Source organism: Protomyctophum bolini (assembly GCF_963924005.1).
Source record: "Protomyctophum bolini genome assembly, chromosome: 23".
Classification (NCBI taxonomy): domain Eukaryota; kingdom Metazoa; phylum Chordata; class Actinopteri; order Myctophiformes; family Myctophidae; genus Protomyctophum; species Protomyctophum bolini.
Window position 1 is genome coordinate 1,339,125 of NC_137884.1, and position 22,263 is coordinate 1,361,387.

Here is a 22,263-nt window from a genome sequence, read left to right on the forward strand (position 1 = left end):
AACGCCATTGACAATGAATGGAAAATGTACGTCATATTGTTCCTCATTGCGTCATATTGTCTCTTTATTGTTAATGGCATATAATGTTTGTGTTGCCACCGTTTGTTTTACATCACCATTACATCAACATGAGTTAGACTTTAATATATTAGTGCCCCTCACTTCACAAGGGTGGGATTTTTTATGTCCACCTTTAGGGTGTAGACACAAACATTATAGACAACGTGAATTCCCATAGACAGTTTGAGGGCTTGTGTAAACAAAACATGTGTAAACACAAACATTGAAGATAAAGTTAATTCCCATAGACATTGAAGACAAAAGGATGACACAAATTGTGATTGGCCCAGAATGAGAGAATGAGATGATGTATGACGACGTGTGATGATTAGAGCGCCCCTCACTTCATGATGTATGACGATGTATTTTGACTAATCGCCAATGCCATGATGGCCATGTTGAATAATACGAACCGTGTTACTGATCACACAGTGTGAACATTTGCCAAATGCAATAAATTTGGCGTGCCCAAAGTTATGAATAAGCGAGTTGTGCTAGAGCGAGCTGCACCCGGCTCGAGGGCTGACAGGCAGGCAGTAGAGATGTACAGGCATTTAAGCTCATGTCTGTCAGCTTTTTGTATAAAGGATTCATGCATTTTAGGTCATTTAGTTGCTGAATCTCTATTCACACTTACAGCTGCTAGTTTAAATTAAAAACTAGCAGCTAACAATATCACTCATTCTGTAAAGTGGTCGTGTCACTCGTGTGTATATGCTGCTGGTTTGAATTCAGCATTTAGCTGTCCCTTTACTTTTTAAGCGGAGGAGAGACGTTGGGTGGGTGGCTTCATGGCTGACAGCTGGTCATAGAAGGCAATTCATCCATGATAGAGAAACCATCGGCTTGGCCAAGCATCTCTGCATTCGTCTACAGTCATGATTGGTCAGCCGATACAAAAGTGGCGCACGTTTTAAGTACATTTTGTCAAAAGGTTCAACTATTCTAAACTTGTCAAAGGGCTCTGCTCAGCCAGAAAAGGTGCACTGATCAGTGCCTTGCCTTTGTGGTCTCCTTTTGATCATTTCTCATACACAAATAAATATATATGAAGGAGCCATCCATGAAAACACTGACAATGTTTAATTAAATTAACAATATGTAGGGGGTGCCTGCTTCTTCTCTCTCTCTCTCTCTCTTTCTGCTAAGCTAAGGGGTCCCTTGGCCTTAAAAACATTGCAGACCCCTGCCCCTAACTACAGCTGTTATCACTTTTAATCCATGAAACACTAGTTATCGATTGACTGAATACTTTATTGACAATGTTTTAAGCTACAGACAGTACAACCAGTTGAAACACACCAAATGAATGACACAAAAAGCCAAAGGCTTGTTTCCATTGTGGTTGTGGTCCATTAAACACTCATACAACCAGACATAACAACACTGTCTGTAACGAAAACAACTTCACAACAATATAATCATCACTCTTAGACACAACAACACAGGTTATAACTGTTTATATACCAGTGTTATGACTGTTACACCACCAGTTGAATCACTGTTATTATTATTACACCATAATACAACACCAGCGTGTTACACAGGCTTTTACAGCTGAGCATATAGGACAAGCGTGGCTGACAAAGTAAACACTGTATGACATGAAATGACAAGTGTGACAGCGCAGTGAGTTAGTTCTGCTGCTGTCATTAACGCTAAGTGTTAGCGCCCTGAGTTAGCCACATAGCCTCCCCGAGTCCCGCTGGGTGGGAGGAACGTAAACACAAACTGTCTGTGTGCGTTGGAGAGCGCGAGAGGGGCTGGGGTCTTTGTATATTCGCGACCTGGAGTTATTAAGACACACGACATGGTGTGGAGTTGTGATGTAATGCGGAGAAAGTCGGCGAGGGGGGTGGGATGGGAGATAGTTCGCTACGTTTTCCCCAGCAGTCAGAATCTAGGGAGAGAGCTAACAGCGGCTAAGGCTAACGGAACACGTCACTGACCTGCCGGGAACCTTGGCTGTGTTCCGCTTCCAGAACTGCTTCTTGCTTCCGTCCGTCGACATGACGAGTCCAGAACGCACACGACCCCGCACAACGCCGCTGTCCCTTCACGCTGCGTCTCTGTGAGGGAAAAACGAGTGTTTATTTACACCTCAGCTCCCTCCTCCGAGCGGCACACAAGTTAGAGAGCCGCCATGTTGGACCGTGACGTGCCGAACGTGCACTGTGATTGGCCCGCACGGACGCTTACGCCAGTCGCCGTCGGCTAATCGCAAGTGAGGCCCGTTGTCTGTTGGGCGGAGCGTGGAGTAGGACTGGACGACGGTGACGTCACTCTCCCACGAAGATGACAGACTGACAGTTCAACTATACTATACTGTGTCTACACTACATAGTAAGAGAAATCTATGAAAATCTGGGAACTAAATCGTTACCAAGAAATTTCTTCACCAATGTGTTTCTAAATGTGTCTAATAATAACATGTACTAAAAGTTTGAAATTCAACTCCTGTGGGAAATTGAGTTATTATTAGCATAATATGTGACCATACCCATAACATCCTATATAAGGCCAAAAAGTCAAAATTTCATAATTCTTTAAGTAGCATGTGACATATGAAACTAGGGGTTTTTCATGATTCTGAATCCATTCCAAGCATTAGTTTTGCACAAAAAACAGACTGTACATTTAGTAAGTGCATGCAAAGTGCTTTGCATTCACACTGTAGTGGTGGATAAATTAAGTAGCCTACTACATACTCTAGTTTACTCAACTACAGTACTCAAAGTCAAAGTTGCATACTCTCTAAACAAACATTAAAAAGTCCATAGACTTGGCTAAACTATATGTTTGTTAAAAATCACACCTGTGTGAAGTGAGGGGCGCTAATATATTCTATCTCATGTTGATTAGATGATGTAATGGTGATGTAAAACAAACGGTGCCAACAAAAACATTAAACACCATTAACAATAAAGAGACAATATGACATAAACGACACATTATGACGTACTGTACATTTTCCCTTCATTGTCAATGTGTTTACAAAACAAACTTTGAACTAAAGACAAACATTAAACCTGTGTAGGCGCCCCTCAAAAATGCTCAAATCAAACATTAAAAAGTCAATAGACTTGGCTATACTCTGTTTGGTCAAAATGCTCTAATCAAACAGACAAAGTCCATAGACTTGGCTGCCACTGAGCCACATGATTAAATTACGTAATTTACAAAAGCGCTAGCCCTCTAAATGGCAACATATTGCAGCCAAGTATGGACTTTTAATGTTTGTTTAGAGCACTTTGAACAAACAGAGTGGCAGTGGCAGGTTTGTTTAGGGCACTAAACGTGACGTCATGTCAGTGTTGTTTTTGACAGCAAATTTAGATTTTAGTTTTAGTCATAGTCTTTTGAATAGTTTAATAGTTTTAGTCACCTGGAATGTTTTAGTGTTAGTCTAGTTTTAGTCAACTAAATATCATAAGACTTTAGTCGACTAATTCTACAGTTGGTTTAGTCGACTAAAATGAATTTTGACTGGCCTTGATGCCATCCCATAGCACGGGATGATGCCATCCCATATAGCACTGAATTGATGTCAATATATTGTCAACACATTTACTTTTAGTCTTAGTTTTTGTCACAGTAGCTATTCGTCAGCGAAAAAGGTAGTCGACGAAATCAACACTGCGGCATGTGGCAGCCAAGTCTGTGGACTTTTAGTGTCTCTTGCATCATGACACGTGCCTCCATCCAGCTTTAATCAGCCCCTCAGAGAGAGAGCCCTAGCTCAGGGACCCTTGGGCCTGGGCGCAACAGGCCCGTTTGGTAATCCTACCCTGCACGTGAGTGAGCTTGCAGATCGGCAACATTCATTGTTCACTATTTGAACAGAATAGCATCAGTATGACATCAGTACTTGAAGGTAAATATGACATCACAGTGACGTTATTCAAGAGATAATTGACGGGTCAGGGATTTATATCTCAATAATGAGCAGTTATCCCGATTATTACACAGCTACTTAATGAATGAAAGTACAATACAAAAGTATTCCATAAGTGTTGCTGTGTGCTGGGCCTTTGTGACCTTTGCCCTGGAAAAGTGTTAATCAAATAGAATCAAATTCAGGTTATCTCGCTTCAAATGTTTTCAAAAACATTATTGAGAGCAATATTTAGCTGTAAATGAAGTGTGTTTGTTTGGCTGTCATATTGGATACACTATCAAATCAAATGCAGCGCAGCAGGTGGGTGCTCTGAGCCTTTGATTAGACAGCGTGGTCTGTTATATGACACACCACTGAAGTCAGTGATTGAATTAGAATCAGGCATTCAACCAATACATTATATTGTACACTTATGACGTCACAGCGAGCACATACTGTTTCTTAGGGGACAGTACTTCATTGCCTCACAAGTCCATACAATCTACGATTACCTCACTCCTAAGTATCATTATGAAGGACCCAGAAATTATAGACAATACAGACCAAGATGAGCCAAAGCACGGTAACTCTTCCCCCAGAATGTCAGACCAAGAGGCGGAAATGGCTACAAGTGCGTTTGAAGCATTCACAGCTGGGAAATATGATGAGTCTCTGAAACACCTTGAAACCCTGCAGGAACTCAACAGAGAGGACTACAAGATCGCAATGAATAAAGCTATTGCAGAGTTTTACAAAAGCAGCCAAAGTACCACATGGACTTTGAAGCAGAGTCTTATGGCAATTAAGAACCACGTCCGCACCATGTCAGTGGAAGACGCTGACGGTTTGGATGACATGGAAAACAGTTTTCTAAACTTCAATCAAGCCATTATTCATTATTACACACGGCAGTACTCTGACGCCATTTCCATTGGGGCAAAACTGGACCAGTTTATTATGGACCCATTTGAGAAGTCTGCTCATGCGGTTTGTTTCCTGCTGGTAGATCTGTACCTGCTAACCTTCCAGCCAAAGGAAGCTCTCTATCACTTGGCTGAGCTGGAGAAACTCACTTTACAAGGGAACAAAGATGGAACAAACCAGAAGGAAGAGTGTATGGCTGTGATGGAGGTGGTCAAATCAAAGATACACCACTATAAAGTGCGAGCCTACATTCACATGAAATCGTCAGAGGAATGTAAAAGGGAGATCAAACATGTGATGGATACAGCAGGGAATTCTGCACCTTCTCTCTTCCTGAAGAGTCACCTTGAGTACCTGAGGGGAAACTACAGAAAAGCTGTGAAGCTGCTCAACAGCTCCAACATTGCAGAACATCCTGGGGCCACGACGACGCACGAATCTGTACGATGCATGTTCTGGAACAATCTGGGCTGCATACACTTTGCAATGGGAAAACACAACCTAGGCATTTTCTACCTCAAGAAGGCCCTGAAAGAGAATGACCACGCTAGTGCACAGCTAGGGACAAGTGGCAGCAATGGACAGTCTGAGTCCTTTGCAGGTATCCCAATGCGTGCCCTACTTTCCAACAAACGCTATGAGCTGCTGTATAATTGTGGTATTCAGCTACTACACATTGGAAGGCCCCTGGCAGCGTTTGAGTGTCTAATGGTGACAATACAGGTTTACCACTCAAACCCTCGACTCTGGTTACGACTGGCGGAGTGCTGCATTGCCGCAAACAAGGGGGTTTCAGGGAAACAGGGTCTGTCGAGTAATATCACCCTGGCCTCACCGTCTACCCAAAATATTACTCATAGTGAAGGCCAGTCAGCAGCCATACCAGTGGCAAGCATGGAGTTTGCCACCATCTGTCTGCGGAATGCTCTATTTCTCCTTCCCGAACACCAGGAAACCGAGGCTGGGAACGTCTCCAAAGGTTCCGACCAATCGAGGAGCATGGAGAGCGGCAGAGAGTACAGCGATTACTGCATTGGAAAAGACCAGGAGGCAGATCAGTTCCTGTCTGCAGCCCCGTCATCACTTCTGAGACAGCAAGAAGTAGAGAACATCAGGTGTTCCATACTGGTCTGCAGTGCCTACGTGGCTTTAGCATTGGGAGATAACCTCATGGTCCTAAAACATGCAGAAAATCTCCATCAACAAACTAACGTCTCAGGATCCCTCAAGTTTCTGGGTCACCTTTATGCCGCAGAGGCACTCATTTCCCTGGACAGGATCTCAAACGCCATCGCCCACCTCAACCCTGAGAACGTCGCCGACGTGACACTGACGAGCAAACGGGACCAAGGATGGGACAAAGGCGACGAACCTGTCGAGTCTTCGGGGAAGCAAACGCCTCTGTGTTACCCCAGCAGTGTAAGCTCCGCCCGAGCCATGATGCTCTTCAACCTGGGCAGCGCTTACAGTTTAAGAGGTGAGTATGAGATGGCCAGCAAGTGCCTGCACCAGGCTTCCTCCATGGTGAAGCCAAAGGAGATTCCTCCCCAAGCCATCCTACTGGGAGCTTATATAGAGTTGCAGAATGGGAACACACAACAGGCCCTGCGGATCATAAAACAGAACCAACTCCTCCCCAAGTCACTCCAGACAGCTTCCCCGGACACACGGAAGTCTGGCCAGCCCATTCATCATATCCAGATGCCTTCATCCTTCACGCATGATACGTTCTCCAACAATGGGCTGCTCAGGAGGTAGAGCGGCCATACTTGGGAATCGGAAGCAAGGTTCCCGGTGAGTGTCAGAGTGTCCGTGAAGACACGGAAACTCTAAATATACCAATGAGCAGGTCGCAGTGTCTTGCATGGGTAAATGCACATTGTAAAGTGCTTTGGATAATGGCATTTACCATGAAATGACACGCTATTATGATATCTAATTCATCCTATGTTTTTTTTTCCTCCAAGAAAATAGCCAATCCACAAGCTCACAATGCAATGTGACATGTTGTGTGCTTGTAGAGTGGTTATTTTCCACTATAAAAAAAATACCAATGACTATAATGCTCAAAATAGGCATACTGTACCATGTTTAACATGGTTATTATCATACAGTAAGTCTGTCTGGGTTCTGTAAATATTTAACAAATAACAAGTATATTAACAAGAGCTATAGTGAATAGATAATTGAACACACTCTATTCCCTGAAAAAGTAAGTAAGTAAGTAAGTTTCCGGCAGGCAGCGATGGCATGTAGTAAAATAATTTGCAAGCATCTATTCTTCACTGTATTGCCATGTGTGCCTAAAATGCCTAATTTCTACAGTGGTAAAGTGTACTGGAAAAAGCATGATATACTGTTCTACTGTGATTTAACTGGACACTGATTATTGTGGTGTTCATCATATATGAGATGGCTTGCGATGCCATAATAATAATGCTAAATTGTGCTCAAATAGATCATTAATTAAGTAGGCTACTCAACTACTTTTGCAAATGCAAGCATTAGCTAATGATTAGCTAGCTGCTTTATTGAACATTGAGGAGGATATTCTGATGAAGTCCTTTTCGTTTTTGTTTTGAGAAAGCTTTCTTATAAATAAGAGATGGTAATCACAATTTAAAATGGATTACATAATGCCACTATAAGGCAGCCAGTGATGGCTGGCATTATTGCAACCCCCAGGGTTTAATATTTGTTTATCTGAGTACAAAAGGGAGGTAGTCCATCAAAATAGCAGTATAGCTGTCTGCTCTGCAGTGATCGTCTTGCACTTGACAAGTGTCCTTGGATAGCCTGTCTCCCTTCACTGAGTCCAAGTCCCATGCACTTGGTTGGTGATGTTCAGTTGCAGAAAGAAACTAAATACATTTTTCTCCAGTTTTGTACTTAAAGGACAACTTCACCAAGTTCAACCTCTCTCTTCATATAATTGGTCCTCACTAATGCTCATCATAAAATGGTAGACCATATTTCTCTACTCGGTCTGTGTCTCACTCTCATAGGGCTGTGGACAGTTCAGAAACATGCCTATATACCAGTCACATCGTTAGGCAAGTTATTATTGTTATTTTTTGTAACTTTCCTGCAGGAATAGTGGGTGGTAATTTATTTTTGCAAGCTAGAAGACTTGTTGTGAACTTGTAGATCTGCTATTTTTTTAAAGATTGAGGGGGTTCTATGGGGTCCCCAGCTAAATAATTGGTTAAAAAAGCCTGGGTACAGAGGCTAAATGATTGGTAACTCTGCAAGTGTACAAAATACAAATATAACCAAATTGACTCTTATAGGTCCAGCAAAGGGTTTCATTTGTACTCTCATTACTCTAATCCTGTATCAACAATGAATACGTGGGCTGTATAGTGGACGATGGATCTCTGGTGCAGTAAAAAGCTACTCCAGCTACACCTACAATAGATCTGACCTATCCTCTATTATCTGCTTGCTTTGGCTTGGCAAACACTTTGTGCATGAGAGAAAACCAGAAAACCTTGTTTACCAATTTACTGTGTCTACCCAGGCCCATATATGCACTCTACTGCATAGAGGAATAGTAGGATTCAGCACAATGGGGAGAGAGAGAGAGAGAGAGAGAGAGAGAGAGAGAGAGAGAGAGAGAGAGAGAGAGAGAGACAGACCATAATGCAGCAGATGAATGAAGATGAACGAAAACATACAAAAAGTATCTCAAATGGTTACAAATTTAGACTGCGTCACTGGCAGCACTTTCACTAAAGTTGTATACTCGGAGCTTGGATCAATACAAGGAGTGAATTGGTTCTTTTGGGTTGGGGACACAGTGATGGTGATTATGTAGTAGTCTCTGTACAAGTGACATCTTTCTCCCCAATGGCTTCTCTCTAGCTGGGTGAGCAAGTAAAGCTTTTTTTCCCCTTTTAAAAAAAATCTGGAGTTCAGTCCAATATCAGGGTATAGGGAGGCGGTTTGCTTGGCTACGGAAAGTTTATGATCTCACAAGGGTTTTTATGTAGGCCTACTGTATCCTGCAAAACAACAACACATTCCCTGCATTTTTGTAGTATAGACAGTTAAAGGACGACTTCACCACTTTTCAACCTATCTTCATATAATAGGTCCTCACTAATAATCATGAAAAAATTGTGCAATTTTTTTCTACTCGGTCTGTGTCTCATAGGAGGGCTGTGGGCAGTTCAGAAACCGTCTTCCAGTGACATCATGGATGGGGAATACAAGCTAATAAAAACTGCAGGCTTACTAGTACTGAAAAGTTGCAGTGCGGAAATATGTACAATTCTTTAACTCAAATCTTTGCTTCTGGAGGTCCCTGGCACAATTATTTTTAAATGGAGATCCTTGAGATGAAAAAAAAAAGGAGAACAAGAATTACTGTTACTGGTCCAGTGTAGGCGATCCTGTTAGTTGGCATGCCACCATGTGAAGAGCGTTGAGGCCAGGTAGCTCGAGTTTGACTCTGATCTTAGTTGTCTTATCGCCAAAGCATATAAAGCACCATACTAATTCAACACTTCCCGACCATTAATTTCCATCTATCCATCCATCCATCCATCCATCCATCCATCTTCAACCGCTTATCCGTAGTCGGGTCGCGGGGGGCAAGAGAGAGCTCCAGACCCCGGGACAGACTTGGTCTGCCCCGGGGTCTCCTCCCAGTGGGACGTGCCTCGAGGACCTCCCTAGGGAAACGTCCGAGAGGCATCCTAACCAGATGCCCAAACCATTCATTTCCATTTCAGGCAATTTTGTATCCTACTTTGTTCACGCAAATGAAATCTTCAGCCACTACCATGAACATAATCATCTAGTACTCTGAGCAGCAGCAAATTGTCTGTTTATCTCTGAGTGATGCAGTGCCTTTGAATCCCTTCTTGTTCCTCCCATAGCCAATAAACCCAGCTATTTAGTTATATGGGGGTGGGCTTGGGTGACAAGTCAGCTTAATGGAGCATTTTAAGACAGTTTCTCAGCTTAATGAAAACTTCATGGAGTTGCAGTCAGTTATGCCTTTCCACGGTTTTCAGAGAGACATCTACACAAAAACGAAGCGACACCCTCTTCACCACAACACCCCTCCCTTCTTCTACCCAGCCTGTCACTTTGCAGACAGCCGCCCGAAACGCTTTGCTGGTGTACATCAATCCCTACGGGGGGAAAGCAGCACGGGGAAGCAGATTTACAGCAAAAAGTTTCCCTGCCGTTTCACAGTGACTCCATCTCGGTCGAGGTGATCGGTAGGTCCCTGTCAGTGGCTTTACATTAACATTTAAATAAAAAATGAGCTGCTGATAGTCGGAGAATATATCTTTGCTGAGGCACCCGGCCCGGGCACCCTTTTCTCTGCGAAGGCCGAGGTGGGAGAGGCTCGTGATGATGTGATTCTGTGTTATATAGCATGTCATCCATCACACCCGACTATGTAATGGCAATAGTGAGTGTTGGTATAAGCATGGGAATGGCGGACGCATTTATTATTCACGATGTGTTTGGTGTTTCCACACAAGGCAATCCACACAAGCAAGGCCGCTATTCGACGCGGATTGCAAAGAGTTTTGGTGTAGCCCTTATAGGGCTTTTTAGCTCAAGATCCAAAAGAGAAATACTAGAGAAAAATACTGGCGCCAGCTTCTTGTAACAGCAGCTTTTGATAGTAATTATGATTTGGAGGTTATAGTTAAAAGTAAGTACAGGTTTAGCTTTGTTTATTACTTGCGCAAGCAGAGTGTGCAAATACTGTGGCCGGCTGCGTATGTACTGTATGTATGTAGACCTGTCCATGGTGGTCCCTAATGGTGGCTGTTGATGGTGACGTAATTAAGATATGTTTCAATGTTAATGGGTATGTGGGTATGTGGGTATGTAGGCGTGTCCTCGGTGGTCCCTTATTGGTTGTTGATGTTGAGATAACTAAGATAGGTTTCAAGTTGGGAGCGCAGTACTTGCACGCTGGCGCAATTAAGTTGGCAGCTCAATAGAGTGCATTTCCAGTTTGGTTATTGCTTTCCGCCAGGGCTTATTTTCTGTATACATTTAATTTGACATGCATGTCTTGAATATTCTCCATATTTGTCTGTGGCTGGCTGGCGGCTACGGGTTTGAGAATGGGCTCTATGAATCAAATGTATAAGCTTTAAATTAGATCTATTTCAGCATGTAAAGTATACAATTTCTCAACTAAATTGAATCATCGGGGTACATAAAAAGTATTCTGGCTCCTCTGTAAAGTTACTTTAAGCCCACTGACATGCTCCTCTGGCTCCGAGCTGACAATTTTAGTTTGCAAAAAAGTGCAAAGTCACACACTGCTATGGGACAGAGTTGGGAAAGAACTACTCAGGAATATAACTGTATTAAATATACATGAACAGGCATAACCTTCAACAGATTTAATAATGGTACTGAGAGGCTATAGTTTGGCCAACTTGATGCATTTCTTTTCCATTTCCTAAGCAAGGATTTAAGACAGTATTTTCACTGCTGCTACATTTTGCCAAACATTCTCAACCTATAATTCTAAGTTCTAACTAAAATCAAGAGACTTTTAACTTCCCTATACTGGTTGTTTGTCAGATTTAGTATCGATTTCAAGATTTTACTGTGTACTTTAATAGCTGTTCAAGAGCTGATTATTCCTCTAGGCCAGTGGTTCTCAAACCTTTGCATTATGGACCCCAGAAATTATATGAATTTGGCTGCAGACCCACACCTGAAAATGATTCGTGCAAGGGACCTCCAGAAGCAAATATTTGAGTTAAAAACTATTCAGGGTCCCTGGCACAAAGCATTTTCAGATGGGGGTCTGCGGACAAAAAGCCGTTGGGGGTCCCTGGCACGAGACTTTTTGATAACTACTGATTTAGAAGGCCTTAGGACTTAATGGGTAGGCCTACTAAAGACACTTAATGGCCGTGGCTCCTAATTACAATTCAGAATGATTAAACTGTGCCTGAGTGCAGCCTTGTACCTGGAGGTTGTTGCCGAGTCAAGGCTTGAACACAAATGGTCTTAATTTTGCTGTTGGGGCTCCTCGACAATAGAACAACCCACCTGAGGAGCTCAGGCTTGATTAACCATCATCTTTTTTTTAAAGTATAGCAAATTATTTCTTACCCTCTTTATAGTATCTGAAGGATAGTCTGCCGGTGCCTGTGGAACTGTTATATTTGGGCAAGACTGACCCATTCTGCAGCAGCAGCAGCAGCACTGCAGCAGATGTCCCTTGCATTAACATATTAGACGCGCAAACGCGGGAAGCGAACGCAGCTCGTACATATTTGGGTTTTTTTAAGATTTATTTTTAAGTTGTTATTTTTTTAAGTTAAGTTATTTTTAAGTTAAGTTTTTAACTTAGCCATAACCATATAAGGAGTCCCCAAAGCTATACGTCCAAATATGGAGTGTGTTGCATCAATCACAAACAAATCACTCAGCTCCATATATGGGCACAAAGGGGGGACACACAGACACACACACAGACAGACAGACAGACATGATCTGCTAGGTCTCATAGTAAGTGCTCACTGCGTTCGCAATCACTGTGTTCGCAAATATGACAGTCAGTCATATCCCAAACTCCATTTCTGCAGATATGGAGATTTGGATAATGAAACCGTGGACAGACAGAGATGTAATTTATTCATGGAGAGGAATGTATAGATTAGATACAATTGCAGGTGTAAAAAGTGAGTGAAAATGTGTTTTCACCCACACAAAGAAAAGAGAGGAAATTAAGGAACAAGGACCAAGTTGAATAACAGGAAGGCAAAGTGAAATCAACTATCCAGATATGGACAGATGTTGGATGTAAACTGTAAATTGGATGCAAATTGGATGTAAACTGCAAATGTAAACTGCAAACTCCAGGGCAGGGCCCAAAATAACACTCCAGGGCCCAGGGGTCGACGTTTTTCAAACCAAGGATCACGTATCTGAAGGAGAGATTAAGCAGGGACCCCCGTATTGTATAACATTATGTCGCAGATTAAACGCTTTCATAGATTAGATAGATTACATAGATCAGTATATGGCTTCAGCGATTTCTTTATTGTTATTTAGGCCTACTAAACCCCAGGACATTACATTTACAATTTAGGCATTTAGCAGACGCTCTTGATCCAGAGCGACTTACATTTAAGCAAAAACAAAAGCATGTCATACATCACATAAAAATAAATCATGAATCGTGTATAAGCTAAGAACGTAACAGTGGAGTATCTATGTCAACTATACATACAGTACTATACTATATTATATATTATACATGTGTACTATAAAGTGCTATATGACTACATAAAATGCTATTCTAGTGCTGTTTACGTAACGAGCCATAAGTCTGTCTAAAATGCTATCTAAGTCGACATAAAATGCTATCTACACACTAAACCCAAGCGTTTAGGTTATAAACAGTATTAAACACTTATTTGTAACACTTTTTAAACGTGTCACAGTGTTTAGATTATAAACAGAAGAACATGTTTAATCGCCAGTAACACTTTTTAAACACATAAACGTGTTTAGTTTTTACAATCAAAGTCAGTAATCAACAGTATCAACATACTGTATAATAATAATAATAATGATTTTTATTTGTATTGCACTTTTCACTCACAGGGAATCCCAGAGTGCTACATGGTTAAAAACATATAATCAATCATAGAAACCAGTAAGACGCGCAAACGCGGGAAGCGAACGCAGCTCGTACATATTTGGGTTTTGGACGTATAGCTGCTTTGGGGACTCCTTATATGGTTATGGCTGAGTCATGGTGACGTAATCACTCAGCTCCATATATGGGCACAAAAGCGGGACAGACAGACACACAGACAGACAGACATGATCTGCTAGGTCTCATAGTAAGTGCTCACTGCGTTCGCAAAAAACAGTTTTTGCAAACAGTGCAAAAACAGTGCAAAGTTCAACACGTTTTCAGGCCTGTTTTAAAACATTCCACAGTCTGCGGCACTCTCAAGTCCATGGGGAGGCTGTTCCATATAAGGCGCAGTGCTGCCGAGCAAAAGGCCCAGTCCCCCATGGTGCGTATAGTTTGGTATCAGGGACCTGGGGCAGAAATGTGTTTGCCGATCTGAGGGTATGGGTGGAGGTTGTTTTTGGAGGGTTGATTCGTTTCTGTAGGGGTAGGGGAGGGGTGTGTCCATTTATGCAGTTGTATTATGTGATCAGCAGGATCTTGTAGTCGATCCTGGCTGTAATGGGGAGCCAGTGCAGTGGGAAGAGGACGGGTGTTATGTTGGTCATGTTTGCCGACTCTCATTAGGACCCTGGCTGCAGCGCTGTTCTGAATGTACTGCAGCTTCTGTACATTTTTGCCAGGAATCCCAATGAAGAGTATAGTTCAGTCTAGAGGAGATAAAGGCATGGATGAGCTTCTCTGCATCTAACTGGGTTAGAAGGGGGCGGAGTTTGGAGATGTTTTTGAGATGGTATAGAATGTGGTTCTGCACAGATGCTTTATGTGGTCATTGAATGTCAGGTGAGGATTAAACTTGACACCCAAGTTTGTGACTGAGGAGAAGGGGCTAACCTGGCCGTCGAAGGTGAGATGGGGCATGAATGAATCTGGTGTGGTGTGCCAACAAGAAGGGCTTCAGTTTTGCTACTGTTGCTCATCCATGCCTTTATCTCCTCAAGACAGGTGGTGAGACATGACACATATGGAATGTCAGAACAGGACGTATGGAGATCTAAGGGTTTGAGGTTTGAAGTCAGATGTAGAGTTGCTGGCCGGCTCCAGATCTATAGGTGATGATCCAGTCCTCTCGGTTATCCAGGGTTAGATGAGGTCAGTGTCGTGATCTTCATATTATGGAGATGGCCATATATGGTGGTGTGACGTGTCAAGAAGCGTGATGTAACGAGGCGTGACCATATATGGAGGCGTGATGTCGCGAGGCGTGACCATGTATGGAGGCGTGACCATATATATGGAGGCATGGGTGACTAACTGACAGACGGGAGATGTAGGTTTTCGTAGTCAATGCCACCTGCCATGGGTGGAAAAAAACTAAGTTGTCCTCCAAGGTGCATTTTCAGGCACTTGAGCACTTAAACCTCCAATAGCCCACTTAAACAACTTGTAGGCTACTTACTAGGTCTGCTCTTTTTGTCTGTCCACCTATTTGCCCAAAAATAGTGAGCTTGTAGATCGTCTATTTTAACACCACCAGAACAGGGATATATGGTTGAAGTGGCTAATGTGGAAAGAAAACCGACAAAGAACGTTCCTATATGACAGAATGATTTGGCAGCCCCCTGTAGTATAAGTCTGAGGACCCCCCTAGGGATCCCGGGCCCCCTGTTGAAGACTCCTATAGCTCCAGGGTTTTAAAAGACGAATGATGAATTAAAGTCTCGTACGATCAATCTTGTTATGCAGTCCCTCCTCCCGTTGTATAAAGTGTGGTCGGCCCCCGCGCTGTGAGTAACCTTGTCCTCCAGGTGACCAGCGCGTCATGTGGCTCGGTGGCTGAGACACGGGAGCAACGAGGTGCTCTCTCCCACTGGGGTCGGCCTTTACTCTATCAATCAAAAGTGCCAACATCACAGTCGGCGCGCTAGGCTGGCATTTCTCAAATCACTGTAATCTCCCGCAGAAATAATGGACAGTGCTCGGAGAGCGAGGCGTCGCTAGACTCGTTATGCGCTGTGCTCAGTCTGGACGGGGGGAGAACACGCTCGACAGACACAGCGCGTTGGTTCAGCGGCGGAGTGCACTTCACAGCAATGTGACCTTTACAGATGGAGTGCTGTGTGATTTGTGTATACGTTCTGTTCTGTATGTCTATGGAGTTAACGTTACTCTAATATAGAGCCCCAGGTGTGGGTAGAATATTCAAATATATCTCCCCTTGCCCAATCAAAATATAACACTTCAGTGACATCATCATAACCCTAGCCCCTCCCCTAACCCCTCCCCCATTGTCAGCTTATCGTTAACAACAAGTTCAGGTGAGTGGTGCTATAAGGTGAAAACCAAGAATACTTAATTAACTGGTGGGTGTGACCACATATGAACATCATTTAAATTCTTTCTGTACATGTTTTTGAAAAAAAATCTTCCTCCTAGTATAATCATAGTAGCCTACCTGATGATCATGTTTTAGGGGGGGGAACACTTTCTCTCGTTCGCGAGCTGTTTCTCCTCTGTCACCGCAACACACATTGTGAGTCATAGGTCGGCTATAGGGCTTAAGTGGTCGACCCTTGCTTTAGAAGACCGTCGCTATTTTCTTACACTTTTCATAAACAGACTTCTGGACCTGTTATGAGATAAGAAGAAGAGTGGACACTGGACAATGATTTGACTTGAAATATATACTAGTACATGGGAAGTTGTTTTCTCTGAAGGAGAGGAGGGATCGCCGCTGTGTGTTGAAAGACTCAGTCACCCCGTGCCCCGCGGCCACATTTCTCTGTCAACTCTCTTTAAATGCCTCTCTCTCTGTTCGTCCTATTGTTTCCCCTTATTACCCTTCTTCCCTTTTCCTATACTCTCTCTTTCTCTCTCTCCTCTTGCAGTGGCAGTGGCCCAAACGGGCCATTGAGGATGATCAAACGGTGACAGAGAAGCCTTAATTTACACGCACAGAGAGAGAGAGAGAGAGAGAGAGAGAGATAATGGGTTATCACTGCTCCAGCTGGGAACTTTGATGTCAAACTGAACATTTGTCTCCAGGCGGGCATGGTCTCTTATCCGTCATTCTTAGGCCCGAGTAGCGTTGATGGTGGCCCTGGGCCCTGAGCCACATCCCATTAGATAACTTTATGACAGCAATGTCTCCTTAACTTACATCCCGCCTAATAAAAACCACCCCCTCCTCGCACTGTGCAAAGTCTTCAGTGTTGCGTATATACAGAGGTATACAAATTGTTCCGTATGGGTAAATGAAACCTCTGGATTTGTATAGAGCAGTTTTGCCTCCAATGCATGGCTTTTTGAAGATTACATCATGTGGCATCCACGTCTATGGACTTTTTTGTTTTGTTTAGAGCACTCGTGATGTAAATCGTTTGCCAGCCAAGTCTATGGATTTTAATATTTAGGGCACTAAATGACCAGTATAATGTGGCCAATTTAAATACATCTTGTAACTAATTTCGTTTTATACAATAACACAATGCATTCACGTTTCGGAACATGTATAGTGGCAGTGAATCTGCCAAAAATGAAAGTGACCTCTGCCATACAGTAGCTATATGTGGCAGCCACAGTGGGAGCCCCTCACTTAAAAAAAGAAAATTGCAGTTGGCTATGTATGGTACTCTCTTTTTTTCTTTTTTTTTACTATTTTTACAAACATTTTCTACAATCTCTCAACGTGTCGATATAGATCGGCTGGTTGAACTATTTTAAAATGTTTGTAAAAATAGTAAACATAAGGGGTTTAGCATGGACAATGTCCCTGGAGAAACAATGTGTGGTCGCTGCAAGCCAAAAGATTGTACTACGAATAGTACAAATGCAGTCACGGTATAGATCCCGAAAAATGGTACACTATGAATAGTACAAATGCAGTCAAGGTCCCAGCAGTGCACTGCACTCTATGACTTTGTATATCTCTGTCACTGTTGTCTTTGAGTGTGTATTATTAATGATGCAATGTTTGTGTTCATCTAAATTAGATCCACTTTTTTGTATGGCATTTATCATTTTCAGACCTTTAACAGTGTTGAATTTCTTTAACTACTTGTCTTAAACCTATACTTTAGTATAGTATAGTATAGTATAGGGCCTACTAGGCGCTCTCGTGTTCACTTTAGAGGTCTTCGCCAAAAATAGTCAACTGTGTGTAGATCGGCAATGTTGTATGCTTCCTTCACCTTCACCATACTCTATCCGTTTGTGCAAATGAGGCATATTATATTACTGTCACCATAGAAGAAGGCGGAAATTACATGAGCGAGATGGTGGCGCCGTGAGGACTGCCGTTCAAACATTTGAAAATGTAACAAAATTAAATGTACAAAATCAAACAATTCGTACAGAATCAATAAAAAAACATACCCACATGATAAGTTATTTTTGTTGATATAGAAAGCACACATTACCTACATCTTATCAATATGTTGCGATGCAAGATATGGTCTGGGATCTCGCATACATGATAATGATGTGATAGCCCTATTGTTTATAGTTTAAATATTTGTCAAAGATTTTCAAAGATTGTTAAAAAATAGCCTCATTGTGAAAAAGTTTGAGAACCACTGATGAGGTAGTTGATATTTGGGGAGCGGCCGAGCGGGACACTTAGCCACATAGAGCTCAGCTAATAATCTGCATCTTGTGCCAGCTGTGCTCAGCAGAGAGGAAACGAGGAGTTAGACGTCACTAAGTGTATTCATGGCCTAGTCAGAAAGCAAGCTTCTTAAGGAAGCTAGCCACCGCGCATTGCAAAATAACTCATAAAGCGAGCCTGATGTGGAATGAACGGCTGTTTTCTCAGCATTGAGAGAGAAAGAGAGAGAGAGAGAGAGAGAGAGAGAGAGAGTGGAAGGACCAAGCAAGAGTCTCTGAAGTAGAACAAAGCTGAGAGCGGAACAGAGCTGTAGTCTCTCCCTGACAGGCAGCGAGACGACAGGGGCATTTGACAAAACACTTTTTCAAAATTGCCTTCTCTCCTGTCCGCCAACTTTTATACTATCCCCTCTTAGCCTCCTCTCTATTGTCTGTCCTGTATTTACTACTTAGTTTTCTTTCACCCCTAGAGCAGTTGTGACAAACAGTTAGCGAAAGTAACCTGCAAGGTCACAACTTTAATTATCAAAGCATCAGGGATATACTAACAGACTGAATAAGCTGCGGTGAAGAAGGCTAGCTCAGTCGTTGGTGCTACTTAGTCAAACCATTATGATTAAACCGGATGACTTCAACAGGGGCACTATAAAGACCACTTGATGTAGATTCACATCATTGCCGATTAACCGCTGGATTGGATTTGATGAAAATTTTCATCAATGGCGGTGAGTGTAATTAAGTTAAACATGCCATTTCTGACAACACTGCTGTTTCTTTTCCAAAATATCCCAGAAGCTAAGAATCTGCAACGTTCATTTTGAGCAGCGTCGCAGTCCCGTCCCCTTTCATGACAACGCCAGGCCCAGGAAATGAATCCCAATGCATTTTTCCCATAGACATTTCAAAAAGTATTTATTTAAAGACCTTTTAAGCGTCATACGAAGCCAACTCGAGTCGTGACTAATCATGACCAAACAAAAAAACAACAAAAAAAGTTTCTTTCTACTTTCTAATTATTTGTTTGGACAACTCTTGTCACGATTTGTCACGACAAGAGTTGGCTTTGTCCGCGGCGTAAACGTCTTTAAATAAATAATTTATGAAAAGTCTATGAGGAAAATGAACGGGAACTTATTTTCCAGGTCTCTCGAGGGGGGGGGGCGGGACTGCGATGCTCTATAGACACACACTGTAATGACAACAGTGTTACCAGAGGTGTCACCAAAAAGCCTGCTGCAATGAATGTTTACGGCTTTGAAACTAAAGCTTCCATGTTATAGTCCCTTCTGATCTGTGTACCACCAATGTGCCTGCCTCATATTATTTCATGCCCCATTGTACTTTGTCAGTGAGGCATGGAGCCACAATGTTGCTAATTTAATAGCCCTCCCACTGTTGAAAGACTACTCCCCTTTAATTAAGTCCGTCAGTTTATGGGCTCTTCCTCGACGCTAATCATTGTCTTTGCGAGCCGGCCAGCATTCTGCTCAGATTATTAATGGTATTAAACCCAGGCAAGAAGAAGAAAAGGGAAAGAAATGAAGTGAGAAAAGAATGTCAAGAGTAAAAGCTGCACAACGAGTTATATGTTCCGTCTCTGTTTTTGAAAAATGCCGAAAAATACAGTAGGGATGCAATTAAGGTTCAAAGTGGTTACGTCTGTTTGTGGGGTTTATAAATATTTAACCAATGAAAACTATTTTGAAAAGCTTGTGACCAAATAAGAACTGCATTGGATCCACTGGAACACAATTTGGGCATGTCCGCCATTAACCTTAATGCATGGTCGAACTAACGGGAGGTCGGACCACAGGGAAGTCCCCACCTTACCCGCATATAGCGCGGGTTTAGAACCTCCCACTATCCGTAATCTTGCAGCCACACTAAACCCACTATACATTATGCCGACTCCTATATATTTGCGGGTGGAGGTGTGGTCTGAGGCTCAGACCATGCGAATTCCATTTGATAGAATGCGTAATACATAATATGTATTACGCATTCTATCAAATGGAATTCGCATTCGCATTTTACTATATTATAGTAAAATGCATTGAGTTAATATAGCAGATCTACAAGCTCACAACAACGAATGGTGAGGCAATGTGTTCTATTACACGACGCCATACATAAAATGTGTCCTCTGTATTTAACCCATCACATTAGGAGCAGTGGATTATAGTGCCATTAATACAGTACCCACTGTGCCCCAGTGTGAATGCTGTGTTGATGGCGAAAGCAGTCCCAGTGCCAGCTTTTCTCACCCAGAATGTGTGGTCTCAAGCCAGGAATCCAGCCTCACTGAGACAGAGAAGAACACAATAATCATCAATTAACCACTTGACCCATTAAGACCTGCAGGCCTTCTAAATCAGTAGTTTAGTTGAACCTTTTTGTGCCAAGGACAAAAAAATAATGCTTTTTTAACAGATTTAGAAGCTTGCAGAGCGGCACGAAGTGAGACTCTGCGTGAGCTCGTATCTGCTTTCTTTCAGCACCACTAAATTCAGGAAAAAAAACATAATGTTGCAATATTATGACGATAAAATCCAAAATGAACGCTTTGTCCTGTTTCAATGGGTTAAACCCATAGTTGTTATGACTCGAGTGCGGTGTGACCCAAATGCACAACAAGGAGAGGCAATGCAGTGTTAAAGCCCATCCGGGTGGATTTTATTCACAACCTCGGGGGAAAAAGGAAGTGCAGGGGTCCATATAGGCTGCTCCACAGAGCTTGGGTCCCGGAAACACTGGAGAGGAGAGGTGAGTCAGTGGCAAGTGAATGCAATGATATGGTGTGTCCTGTAAGCCCATGTGGGCTGGGCGCCTTTGGTGCATGACACAAAAATAAAGAAATCTATCTATCTATCTATCTATCCACAGAGGGGAGAACAAAGCACAGTAACGGGCCTATAGTGGCGTGACGTTAAACTGTCTAACTCAGGCACTGAGGACTGGCTGTCTAACTTTACCAACCGTAGACTGGAGACCAACTGGCACCGAGCTGCAGACAGCGCTGGCTCTTGTATAAGGCTCATCAGCTGATTGCAGACGGCACTCAGGTGGGGAGGTTGTAACTGGGAGACAGGTGTGTTGAGAGGTGCTGTGGAGTGCTCTGGTGGCGCTGAAGGGCACAGAGCACCCACAGCACTGCACAGATGTCTACATATGACATAAGTTTTCCCTTCAATGTCAATGGCGTTTAATGTTTCGATGTTTAATTTACTTCATATTTAGGCTATAGCGGAATTATCAGCTCTCATCATCATGCATCATCTACTATACTGGGCTGGCCATTGGCCAATCAGAACGCCTGTTTCCTGTGATTGGCGGGATGACGCAAATGTCCCCTTCAATGGCAATGGCGCGATGTTTAATGTTTGATGTTTAATTTACGTCATATTTAGCGGAATTCTGACGTCATTTCTCCGCTCATCATCAATGGCAAAACTTGAGACGTGTGGGGACAAAAGCTGTTTATAGAAGGGGCTAGCACCCCTTAAAAAAGCAAACGAGTTTAGAGATAAGGGGTTTTAGCACTGACGAAAATAGGACCCCATATCACTTCACCGAAAATAACCAAACCTGCAAGTTAACCGCATCGCGACACAATTCATTGTGACTTGTGAGCGTGTAGATCTGCTATTTTAGCAAAGTGCTCATGGTGATCCACATTAGGAACTCTATAGGCTCCAATTAAGTGGCTAAATAAAGTCAAGTGCACCTGTGATGTAGCAGAGCTACTTCTGCCTAAATGACCAACGTTTTTGATGTGTAGGCTACTGTACAGTATGTGCTCTGCTATGACACTTCAACAGATGGGTAACGATACCAGGTCCTCTACTGCCCTCATCAGGACATCATCTACATTTACAGAGAGAGAGGAGAGAGAGAGAGAGAGAGAGAGAGAGAGAGAGAGAGAGAGAGAGAGAGAGAGATGATCATGACAATGGCGATGATAAATGATAGACGTGGTGCAGTGGATTGCTTTTTCATAGTCTGCTGCAAGCAGAACGGTGACAGAGATGGATATTTGATTGGCTAAGCCCTTGCTCTATCTCTCTCCCTTTCTCTCATTGTCTTCTATCAGTCGTATCACACTGTCTTCGCCTAAGTGGTATAAATTGCCACCCTGTGGGAGTATGTGGCTGAT

The 22,263-nt window shown here is 42.8% G+C and overlaps 3 protein-coding genes across 3 annotated transcripts in view; 1 reads left to right on the forward strand and 2 right to left on the reverse strand.

Annotated features, from left to right (window-relative positions):
• The window catches only part of tbc1d22a (TBC1 domain family, member 22a), a 109,386-nt gene extending 107,187 nt beyond the window's left edge, over positions 1–2,199 (reverse strand). Inside the window, 1 exon segment of the mRNA XM_080757705.1 lies at positions 2,010–2,199. Coding sequence (XP_080613831.1) covers positions 2,010–2,071 — 62 coding nt within the window. The 5' untranslated portion in view covers positions 2,072–2,199.
• irak3 (interleukin-1 receptor-associated kinase 3) overlaps positions 1–22,263 on the reverse strand; it is a 297,236-nt gene that overhangs the window by 95,293 nt on the left and 179,680 nt on the right. The gene's annotated exons all lie outside the window — the stretch shown is intronic.
• LOC308310595 (CCR4-NOT transcription complex subunit 10-like) lies at positions 4,469–6,619 on the forward strand (the record flags this gene model as incomplete). Its single annotated transcript, XM_080756980.1, has 1 exon — positions 4,469–6,619. One exon carries the CDS (start codon positions 4,469–4,471, stop codon positions 6,617–6,619), a length of 2,151 nt encoding a protein of 716 aa, XP_080613106.1.